The 11664-nt window shown below is 41.1% G+C and overlaps 1 protein-coding gene across 2 annotated transcripts; it reads left to right on the top strand.

Moving 5' to 3' along the window:
• Positions 1 to 623: 623 nt before the first annotated feature.
• Positions 624 to 10765, top strand: LOC135548562 (etoposide-induced protein 2.4 homolog). Of its 2 annotated transcripts, none has more exons than XM_064978304.1 (11): positions 624 to 693; positions 4200 to 4329; positions 4828 to 4973; positions 5386 to 5446; positions 5586 to 5652; positions 5763 to 5887; positions 7742 to 7861; positions 8051 to 8162; positions 8270 to 8381; positions 8508 to 8582; positions 8711 to 10765. In XM_064978304.1, the coding sequence occupies exons 2-11, from the start codon at positions 4288 to 4290 to the stop codon at positions 8874 to 8876; spliced, it is 1026 nt and encodes a 341-aa protein (XP_064834376.1). In that variant the 5' UTR covers positions 624 to 693; positions 4200 to 4287; the 3' UTR covers positions 8877 to 10765. The 2 variants fall into 2 exon arrangements, with proteins under 2 accessions (XP_064834376.1, XP_064834377.1); XM_064978305.1 differs by lacking the exon at positions 624 to 693 and adding an exon at positions 704 to 833.
• Positions 10766 to 11664: the final 899 nt, after the last annotated feature.

The raw sequence follows: 11664 nt of genomic DNA on the forward strand, positions 1-11664 counted from the left end.
TACACATGTATCCTCCACTAAAAAGTTTGACAATTTCCTTTTTGTTCCAGTTTTTGATACTACTGTTGTCCATTCAGAACATTCGTCTTCACCAAATTTACTCGATGCGCTGCTTAATTCAAACTCAGCATCCACTTCCTGAATCTTTCAGGGACCTGCGATGTCCACTTCCCACCCCTCCCTCAAAACTTGAGAAATTTGTGGCATTTTGTTGTGTGACAAAACAACACATTTTAGAATGGCCTTTTATTGTCCCCAGCACAAGATACACCTGTGTAATGATCATGCTGTTTAATCATTTTCTTAATATGCCACATCTGTTTAGTGAATTGATTATCTTGGCAAATGAGAAATGCTCACTAACAGGGATGTAAACAACTTTGTGTACAACTTTTTAGTATATGTTGGTCTACTACAGTGTTTAATTGTATGAAATCCATGAGTGATAATTCACTGGAAAATTGTCTTTACAAAACCCTTTACACAAATAGTTGTCACGGGTGCTTCCGTAGGGCCTAACCCGAAAAGAGCAAGCAAATGACACAACTTTTAGCCGTCCCAGACACCACACTACATCTCCCACAATCCGTTAGGTTGGAGTTTGCGCATTACACAAGTTACGGGGCAGGGTTTGGTTTGTTGTTGCAGAAAAAAAGAGGTGAAGAGATTATTTAAGTGAAGCTGTCGTATGAGGTAGGCCATGTTGACTAAATAATCGATTATCTGGCTTGTTTTTGATCCAATTAGCTAAATCATCTAAAGTCGTTGTTCGCTAGCGTGACAGTTGCCGGTCATGTTAGGTTGCACTTTTTGCATTTGGACGATTTGCCTAGGTAGCTATAATTGTTTGTTTTGACACATAATGTAGCTAGCTAATGTTACTACTGAACGTCTGTGTACTAACGTTTTTGCAAGTAGCTAGGTATGTGATTAACAACAGTTGGTTGTATAATGTTCTTGCAGCTAGCTAACGTTTCAGTGTTGTCTGCCCCTAGACACAGGGACCCTTGGGGTTTCTAGAATTGAGACAAAACAACGTTTCAATCATAACTGGCTAACAACAGATGGCTAGATGTGTCTCTAACATCACTTGATAATGTAACTGGCTATTCAACATAAGAATGCCATGCACATACATTTATACTGACTCTACACACACTCACATACATGTTCAGGCTACCCTGTTTATCTTATATCCTGTTGCCTAGTCAACTTACCCGTATACATATCTACCTCCATCACTCCAGTATCCCTGCACATTGTAAATATGGTATTGGAACTGACCCCGTGTATAGTATGCTTGCTTAATTCTTATTTCTTTTTTTCTAGTATTACATTGTTGGGTTTTGAGTTTGCAAGAAAGGCATTCCACTGTAGTTGTGTATGTTACATTAACCTGAAACCTTTAACAGCCAAAGTGAACAAGGGATTTGCAGACACCAAGTCCCTCGATCTAGGCCTGCACATGAGGTGTCCACATGCTCAAATGTGGCATGGATTTTGGGCTTGCATATAGATGTTGTTAGCTGCAAAGTGAGAGTGAAAGATCTATACTTGTTCAGAAATATGCTATAACCATTTTAGAAAATTGTTTGAATAATAGTATAGGCCATATACAATGGCATGCTCTTTCTAACATTAATGTTATGAGCAAAGCAAACCCGATGCTCTCCAACACTGTTCTTGGAGAGCTACTGTCCAGTAGTTTCTCACTCCAACCCTATTTTATATAGCGTGCCTGATTCTAATAATTAGCTGGTTGATAAACTGACTCAGGTTAGTTACAACTGTGATTGGATTGGAGGGTAGCTCTCCAGGAACAGGGTTGGATAACTAGCAGATTGTAACAGGCTAACGTGATGCTTAGTATATAGGTATATAGGTCCTGGACGGCAAGAAGCTTGGCCCCAGTGATGGGCCGTACACACTACCCTCTGTAGATCCTGACGATCAGATACCGAGCAGTTGCTATGCCAGGTGGTGATGCCAACCGGTCAGGATGCTCTCAGTGGTGCAGCTGTATATGTTTTTGAGGATCTGGGGCCAAATCTTTTCAGTCTCCTGAGGAGAAAAAGGTGTTGTCGTGCCCTCTTCACGACTGTCTTGGTGTGTTTGGACTAGAGGTCGACCGATTCATCGGAATGGCCGCCGATTTAAAAAATATATATATATATATATATTTAAATGGGCAAGTCAGTTACGAGCACATTCTTATTTTCAATGACGGCCTAGAAACGGTGGGTTAACTGCCTTGTTCAGGGGCAGAGGGACAGATTTTCACCTTGTCAGCTCGGGGGATCCAATCTTGCAACATTACAGTTAACTAGTCCAACGCAATAACAACCTGCCTCTCTCGTTGCACTCCACAAGGAGACTGCTTGTTACGCGAATGCAGTAAGGTAAGTTGCTAGCGAGCATTAAACTTATCTTGTAAAAAATATTCAATCATAATCACTAGTTAACTACACATGGTTGATGATATTACTAGATATTATCTAGCGTGTCCTGCGTTGCATATAATCTGACTGAGCATACAAGTATCTAAGTATCTGACTGAGCGGTGGTAGGCAGAAGCAGGCGCGTAAACATTCATTCAAACAGCACTTTCGTGCATTTTGCCAGCAGCTCTTCGATGTGCGTCAAGCATTGTGCTGTTTATGACTTCAAGCCTATCAACTCCCAAGATGAGGCTGGTGTAACCGAAGTGAAATGGCTTGCTAGTTAGCGCGCGCTAATAGCGTTTCAAACGTCACTCGCTCTGAGCCTTCTAGTAGTTGTTCCCCTTGCTCTGCTTGGGTAACGCTGCTTTGATGGTGGCTGTTGTTGTGTTGCTGGTTCGAGCCCAGGGAGGAGCGAGGAGAGGGACGGAAGCTATACTGTTACACTGGCAATACTAAAGTGCCTATAACAACATCCAATAGTCAAAGGTTAAAGAAATACAAATGGTATAGAGGGAAATAGTCCTATAATTCCGATAACTACAACCTAAAACTTCTTATCTGGGAATATTGAAGACTCATGTTAAAAGGAACCACCAGCTTTCATATGTTCTCATGTTCTGAGCAAGGAACTGAAACAATAGCTTTCTTACATAGCACATATTGTACTTTTGCTTTCTTCTCCAACCCTTTGTTTTTGCATTATTTAAACCAAATTGAACATGTTTCATTATTTATTTGAGGCTAAAATGATTTTATTGATGTATTATATTAAGTTAAAATAAGTGTTCATTCAGTATTGTTGTAATTGTCGTTATTACAACAACAACAAAATAATTGGCCGATTAATCGGTATCGGCTTTTTTGGTCCTCCAATAATCGGTATCGGCGTTGAAAAATCATAATCGGTCGACCTCTAGTAAGTACATTATTTAACTTCAGAGGTGAATGTATCAAACCAGTTGCCATGATAAGTTTCTTGTTGTGCACTCTCAAACAATAGCATGGTATTTGTTCATTGAAAATAAGAATGTGTTCTTAACTGACTTGCCAAGTTAAATAAAGGTATTAAAAAATAAAAACAGTCGGCACATTGGCGCACACAAATACCGATTTCCGATTGTTCGGCCCTAATTAAGTCGGCCATTCCGATTAATCGGTCGACCTCTAGTACTTACATTCAGTAATCTTGCTCTGATTTGTCATCCTGAGGGTCCCAGAGATAAAATGTAGCATAGAATACATTTCTATATTCAAATGTAGGAACTGGTTTCTTCAGTTTGAACCCCTGCTGTGTCTGGACAAAAGAAATTAAAAAGTAGGTCAAATCATGACTGCGGTGATCATCAAGTCGGAAAGTAGGAGCTCTAGAAATATGCCTGAGTTTCTTAGTTGAATAACCGTTCAAAACTATTTTCCCCAGTCGAAGGTCATTTTTCTTTCCTGAGTTCCCAGTTGTCTTCCAGGAACATACATCTTTGTATGTTCCTAGGTTGTCTTGAATGCACTGAAGTCGGAAGTCCGAGATTTCCGCGTTCCCAGTTGTCGAGAACGCAGCATAAGGGTTGGAGAGCCCTGCTCTAAATATTTAACTGTGTGATGTGACTGGTGATATCACTGGTTGCTTGGTGTGCTCCTCCTTGCCATGAATAAAAACTTCCCTAAATAGAGGCTGAATAACACGCTCTTTAACATGAGACTTGGAGCAAAGTGAACCTGCTGCTCTCCGTAACTGTTCTCCTGTGTGGTGTGATGTCACAGGTTGCTAGGTGTGCCCTCCCTGCGATGAGAGTTGACCAGGTCCCCAGCACCCCCTCCTGCAGTTGATGGATCTGCAGCTGGTCTGGAGATGACAGACAGTGTCAGGGCCTTCCTCCGTAATGTTGCGACGGTCAGACAGCAACCCAACACACCCCGTCTGTCCACACACAAGTGATAGGCCTACACATGGGGTTAAAGGAGGGTACAGCTATCATGAGTCTGAATCAAAACCATAGCAGCCTAGATTTAATGGCTTAACCAAATGTTTACCCTTGTGTTGTTTACCTTGACCCTCATTACCTTACTTCCAGATGAAGATCTCCTCCACAAAAGCAGTACAAAGATTAGCCTTGTTTTTTTGGTATAGTTCAAGTGTTTTTATTTCAACTGTGCTACTAGGTAAGCAAGTGAATTTAAGCACAAGTTACCTGACTTCAATGATATTAAGATACAAAATGTATTTGCAACACTGCTTTGGATTTAAAAGGAACTTTTCCACCCCTGTACGCATACACATACCAAGTCTAACATACAGTGTAGTGTTCAACATTAGAAGAATGTGCTGTGTTGATTTTCTTCATAAGGCATTTACCCCAGTCTCACTTTGAATTTTCTGTGTGTCCTACAGGGGATTAAGGACTCCATTTTGGGGATCGGAACTATCTCCAAGTTGGATGCCCGCATCCAGCAGAAAAGGGAGGAGCAGCGAAAGAGGAGAGCCAGCGGGGCCCTGGCTCAGAGACGGGCCCAGAGTGAGGAACGCAAACAGGAGAGGTAGAAACTGGCAATTACGACTTTAATCACTATTCACACTGCCGAGCCAAGCTGGACTGGTTTCAAAAACCCCCATTTTTTGGAACCGTGCTGGAATGGGTGGTGTAGAAGAAGAAAATCCGAGACGGCACATTTCTGTTTTGGCACAATATTGTGGGTATCAAAAAGGGAATACGTGTTTTCTCTCTCAGCCTGAGGAGCTATTTGATACATATCATAAAAGGGTATTTTTAACATTCCTCCCTATCTAACCTGATATGCTCTTTCTAGTTGTGACGGGTTCATATTAAAAAACTTTAACATGGATCGTTGTGTGCTGTCCAGTGTGAACAGTAGGCTTAGGCCTATACCTTTTTTGTGCTTATTAATGACAATGGTGAGTGATAATGTGTAGTCATACTCTCTCTTTCAGTGAACCCAAATTAGCCAGTAGGATTTTTCAGTGCTGTGCGTGGAATGGGGGAGTGTTTTGGGTAAGAAACATACTTTTCTATATTATAAAACTGTTTGAAAAATGCATATCATGCAAATACTGATTTTTCTATGAGAGGGGCAGAGAAGTAATACTACAACGACATTGTTCATGTTAGTAATCCCTCAATATTTTTGCAGCTCAGTCTGTTCCTCTTCTATCGGGTGTTTATTCCACTGCTGCAGACTCTGACAGCAAGAATTATCGGTATGCCTGCCTGGAACTATGGGGCGGGTTCACTCCATTATCACATGCTTCATAGTGATTTGTTAATAACAGTGGTAAAACCTGTCACTCAAAGAGACATTTCTTGACAGGTGACCCCTCACTCCATGGTAACGTGTGGTCCTGGCTGGAGTTCATATTGACTTCCGTGTTCAGTGCTCTCTGGGTGCTCCCTCTGTTTGTGCTCAGCAAGATAGTCAACGCCATTTGGTTCCAGGTGAGGCCTCTGTTAGTACACAGGTGATGACGTAGATGTTTTGTGGTTGTCGTTGTAACAAGGGTGGGATATAGCTGATCAAGGACAACTGTTGCTCAGTTGGCACAGGAGAGCACTAGTCGTACAGTGGCTTGCGAAAGTATTCACCCCTTTGGCATTTTTCCTATTTTGTTGCCTTACAACCTGTAATTAAAATGGATTTCTTTGGGGTTTGTATCATTTGATGTACACAACATGCCTACAAATTTGAAGATACAAAATATTTGTTGTGAAACAAACAAGAAATAAGACAAAAAAAGAACTTGAACTTGAGCGTGCATATCAATTACCCCAAGAGACTTGCAGCTGTATGTCTCAAAGGCTTGGCACATCTTGCCACTGGGATTTTTGCCAATTCTTCAAGGCAAACTGCTCCAGCTCCTTCAAGTTGACATTTAAATGTTTCCCCTTAAAGTGTTGCTTTAGCAGTATGCTTAGGGTCGTAGTCCTGCTGGAAGGTGAACCTCTGTCCGTCTCAAATCTCTGGAGGACTGAAACAGGTTTCCCTCAAGAATTTCCCTGTATTTAGCGCCATCCATCATTCCTTCAACTCTGACCAGTTTCCCAGTCTTTGCTGATGGAAAAACATCCCACAGCATGATGCTGCCACCACCATACTTCAGTGATGGATGGTGTCCTCGGGGTGATGAGAGGTGTTCGGTTTGCGCCAGACATAGCGTTTTCCTTGATGGCCAAAAAGCTCAATTTTAGTCTCATCTGACCAGAGTACCTTCTTCCATATGTTTGGGTAGTCAAAAGGTTCACCAAAAAGCAATGGCTTTTTTTCTGGCCACTCTTCCGTAAAGCCCAGCTGTGTGACGTGTACGGTTTAAAGTGGTCCGAGGGACAGATACTCCCATCTCCGATGTGGAGCTTTGCAGCTCCTTCAGGGTTATCTTTGGTCTCATTGTTGCTTTTGATTAATGCCCTCCTTGCCTGGTCTGTGAGTTTTGGCGGGTGGCCCTCTCTTTGCAGGTTTGTTGTGGTGCCATATTTTTTATATTTTTTAATAATGGATTTAATGGTGCTCCGTGGGATGTTCAAAGTTTCTGATATTTTTTAATAACCCAACGCTTATCTGTACTTCTCCACAACTTTGTCCCTGACCTGTTTGGAGAGCTCCTTGATCTTCATGGTGCCGCTTGCTTGGTGGTGCCCCTTGCTTAGTGGTGTTGCAGACTCTGGGGCCTTTCAGAACAGGTGCATATATACTGAGATCAAGTGACAGACAATGTGACACAGATTGCACATAATTGATTATGTGACTTCTAAAGGTAATTGGTTGCACCAGATCTTATTTAGGGGCTTCATAGCAAAGGGGGTGAATACATATGCATGCACCAATTTTCCGTTTTTTATTTTCTATAATTTTTTAAAACAATTTATTTTTTTCACTTCACCAATTTGGACTATTTTGTGTATGTCCATTACATGAAATCCAAATAAAAATCAATTTAAATTATAGGTTGTAATGCAACAAAATAGGAAAAACGCCAAGGGGGATGAATACTTTTGCAAGGCACTGTATATACATAGTTTTATCATAAACCAATTACGGTCTCTATTGACGATGTTTATAGCTTTCCAGCAATGTTAAGGCGATGGAGTAGTGGCTTTAATACAGTTGAATGAATGCTTGGCTATGCTTTCCTTTTTGTCTCACAGCAGTAACGGATTTCCAAGGTGTTATTGCTTTGCTATCTATATTCCCTTCCAGTGTTTTTACACTGTTATTGCCCGAGGATCTTTTGAGATGATAACATATGTCACACAGTGAAACAGGAGGTTAACATGCCCTCTGGTTGTCTGCTGTAGGACATAGCTGACCTGGCGTTTGAGGTGTCTGGTCGGAAAGCCCAGCCCTTCCCCAGCGTCAGTAAGATTATCGCTGACATGCTCTTCAACCTCCTCCTCCAGGCCCTCTTCCTCATTCAGGTAGTACAGCAATTGACGTTCCCATGTGTCTTCAAGTTCACAAAGAAGGGTTCACTAAGGTTATATTGAAATTAAAACAAACAGGGGTCTTTGGGATCAACGCTGAGAGCTCTAATTCATCACATCCATTGGTTGAAGTTAATAGTCAATCTATTAGCTCATCATCTTGTCTTTGTTGTGGTCCACTAGGGTATGGTTGTGAGTCTCTTCCCCATCGATGCCATTGGACAGATGGTCAGCCTTCTTCACATGTCTTTGCTGTACTCCCTCTACTGCTTTGAGTATCGCTGGTTCAACCATGGTGAGCCTCCTTTCTACTCAGATGTTTTTCATCTCAAAGTATTTTGCTCATTTTAGGTACTAGGAACTGAGCAGAATCTCAACTCATTTGTAACCATTTCATCCAAGGCATTGAGATGCACCAACGGCTGTCCAACATTGAGAGGAACTGGCCCTACTACTTTGGCTTTGGTCTCCCCATGGCTCTATTGACTGCCCTCCCCTCTTCATATATTATAAGGTAACGCCACTTGTAGCCCCTCTTTCAATCCAAACACGAGACTCTTTCAATATGCAGACTTTCAGTTCTACTGATATACCAAATCATTTGAATGATCCACTCAAATTATATATTTTTCTGCTTTAGTGGCTGTCTGTTCTCCATCCTGTTCCCTCTGTTCATCATCAGCGCTAATGAGGCCAAGACCCCAACAAAGTTATAGTGAGTATGGTGCACTGCAAGCCCTAACAATGACCAGTGATCAAACAGATTCACTTGGGTAAAAAGAACCAGTGAAATCCTCTTCCCTGCTCACTCACTCTCTTTCCTCCCGTGACTTTTCCACACAGTCACTTCCAGCTGCGCCTCTTCTCTCTGGTTGTGCTGATTAGCAACAAGCTGTTCCACAAAACGGTCCACCTACAGTCGTCCTTGACTTTGTCCACCTCCACCGAGAAGCTGCCCCCCTCTCCCCACGCCTCACCTGGCCGCCAGAGACCCCTACCCTCCCAGTGATGGCCACCAGGGGGCGACAAAGGATCAGCTCAGCAACTGCTTAGTAAACAAATGGAGGAGCAGTTGATTCTTTCTGTGGACAGTAAGAGGAATAATGTTTGTTTGGTTAAAGGGTTTTTTTATGTGATTTTAATGATTCTACCACAGCCCTTCATATTCTTTTGGAGCACCTGCAAGGTGTGTTTTTAATGTGAATGACGAATGAGATTTGACTGCCCTATCCCTCACACTCAAACACAGGTTATTTATATATTTTTCTCATTTATTTTGTTTAATAGTTTTTTTTATGTATGACGTGCCATTTGAGAGCTTTAAATACAGCACAAGCTGTCATATACATGTTTTTTTCTGCTCTTTTCAATTCCAACTCCAATGTTTGCTATCTTATTGTTTGTTTAATCTGTTTATAACCCAGTGACTGATCCCAGACTGATTTGTATAAAACACTGGATATGGAAGAGAAAAAGGAAAAGGTTACATTTTTGCCAGGACTGATGTTATCAATGATTGACTTGGATTGAAATACGTGCCGTGCCTGTGTTCATTTTGGGTGACGGTACTGTTTTGGTGCAGGAGCTCCACAATACTTCTCAGATAATATTTTATAAGAGAAACAGGAGCTCGAGCAGTAGAAAATGTGTGTGACCCAAAGACGCCTGTTCGGCTTTTCAATCGAAGGTGGTGACGTGTGCGATGTTCAAAAGTAAAGCACAAGTGTAATTTTGTCTGTGTTGCAAGTGACATTCCTTTTACCCTGATAGGATGCTGTCTTGTTCATGAATAGCTGTTTCGCTATAAAGCCAGGGTGACACTGCTACTCCTCTGCCCCAGGAATAAGCTTGTGCGGTGAAAACAAAGGGACACTTTATTTATTCCTATAAGGGCTTTATTTAGAGGAATCTTAATTTTTACGCTTTCAGCATGGGAGCTGGGCCTGTATCCATGTAGGCTGCAAAATACCAATTAGTGGAAAAAAGATCAGAATTGGGTTGCCTGTGTAAACACAGCCAAAGTGTCGCAGATGTAGGATCTGTCCATACAATCTTATATTCATTATGATCTAAAAGTCCAAACGGATGCTAGATCAGCACTCCAGATCTGCAAAGCTTTGTGGATACAGGCCCTGATCTAAACCTCACACTACCAAGGAAGAGTATCCTTACCTAAAAAATCCAAATATGAAATCACTGGTTGTTGTGTGGTGATAAGTGAAGTTAGCTGTTTTAAGGAAGCGGTTTTCTATAGGGGTGTATTAAGCTGCGTTTACACAGGCAGCCCAATTCTGATATTTTTTTCACTAATTGGTATTTTGACCATCTCTGAAAAAGAGTTGATGTGATTGGTTGAAAGCCCAATTAGTGGAAAAAAGATCAGAATTGGGCTGCCTGTGTAAATGCAGCATTAGACAGACAGGTGAAGCTGTCTATCTGCTGCTGGGTCAGATCAGATGAAACTGCCAAACTTCTTTACTACTCTGTTTGATTTACTTCTGCTTCAAATCAATTGCACACCAAGGACTGTAGTGTAGGAACTAGGAAGATGTCACTGAGCTGAACTTCTGACAGATTTTCTCTTGAAGTAACAGACAGGGGAGAAACCCTCTCTGTTTATGTTCCCCCACGAGCAGTGACAAATACAAACAGCCTGTAGGGGCTTCTTGTTTTACATGATGTCACTTGGCTCTAATGTTCAACCAAACCTCACCAAGGAGATTACCATCATCTAGCTTTCACCTAGTCATTAATCTCATGGGTTGCAGGGGAAGGGGAAGTGTTTTTTAAACGGTATGTAGTAATTGTAAGAAGTGCATAGTGTTTATGTATGCAGATTGTATTTGTGAGGTTGGAGTAAAAGTATTGCCTAAATAAAATTGGTCAATATACACTACATCTACTTGGAAGTAATCTTGATTGACCCCAATTTATTTTGTCTCTATTGTTATTCTATGGTTAGCTGCTTTGTTGCTCAATGTTTCCCACCCAGGGCCAGCTCCAGTCATAATTGAAAAAAAGTGGTTGCTTAGGGGGCCCAACCAAAACCAAGAGGAAAATTATAAATAAAAAGTTGTATTTACATTTTTTAGGAACTCCGTTGTGGTATCAACATACTATTGAGAGTAAAAGTAGTAGAATACACCAGTTGCAATATAGAAATTTGGTTGGACATTAGCAGTTTTTTTCATGTCAGTCACTCAGACATGTCAGCTAACAATTTTTAAATTGGTAGTTTGTCTAGCCAGCCATCGACACTTGTAGTAATCATGGCCGAATACCGACCGGGCACACAGGGCACATGCCAAGAGGCCCTGACCTCCAGGGGTTCCCTATTGATTTTGTTAAGTCATTCTCACTCAAATTTCATATTAACATGTCATAAGTCATTACAAAATGTGTACAATTGCAGGAAATTTACTTTGGCTTTCCCACCTGGATATTTAATAAAAAAATCTCAACATTTGTAAGAGAATTCATAAAAAATATTCTGGTGTTTTATACATGTCCCAATGTGGGTGATAATTTAGAGAGAACAGCTTCTCTGTTCATACTTCCAGACTATTTTTATCAAGCTCTTTTTTTAAATGTCTTAATAAAAATATGTATTACAATTTACAATAACAAAACAAGAGGCCATCACTACACGTATATTTTCTCTAAAGAAACATAAAATAAACAGAAACAAGAAATAAAAATCACTACACATGAATTGCAAGTTCTTATTTTATTCTCAGCAGTAAGGACACGTCACTGGAACGAACAGCGACTGCGCAGCCTGTTTGAATGATAGCTGA

This window comes from Oncorhynchus masou, chromosome 11, assembly GCF_036934945.1.
Source record: "Oncorhynchus masou masou isolate Uvic2021 chromosome 11, UVic_Omas_1.1, whole genome shotgun sequence".
In the NCBI taxonomy this organism is placed as follows: domain Eukaryota; kingdom Metazoa; phylum Chordata; class Actinopteri; order Salmoniformes; family Salmonidae; genus Oncorhynchus; species Oncorhynchus masou.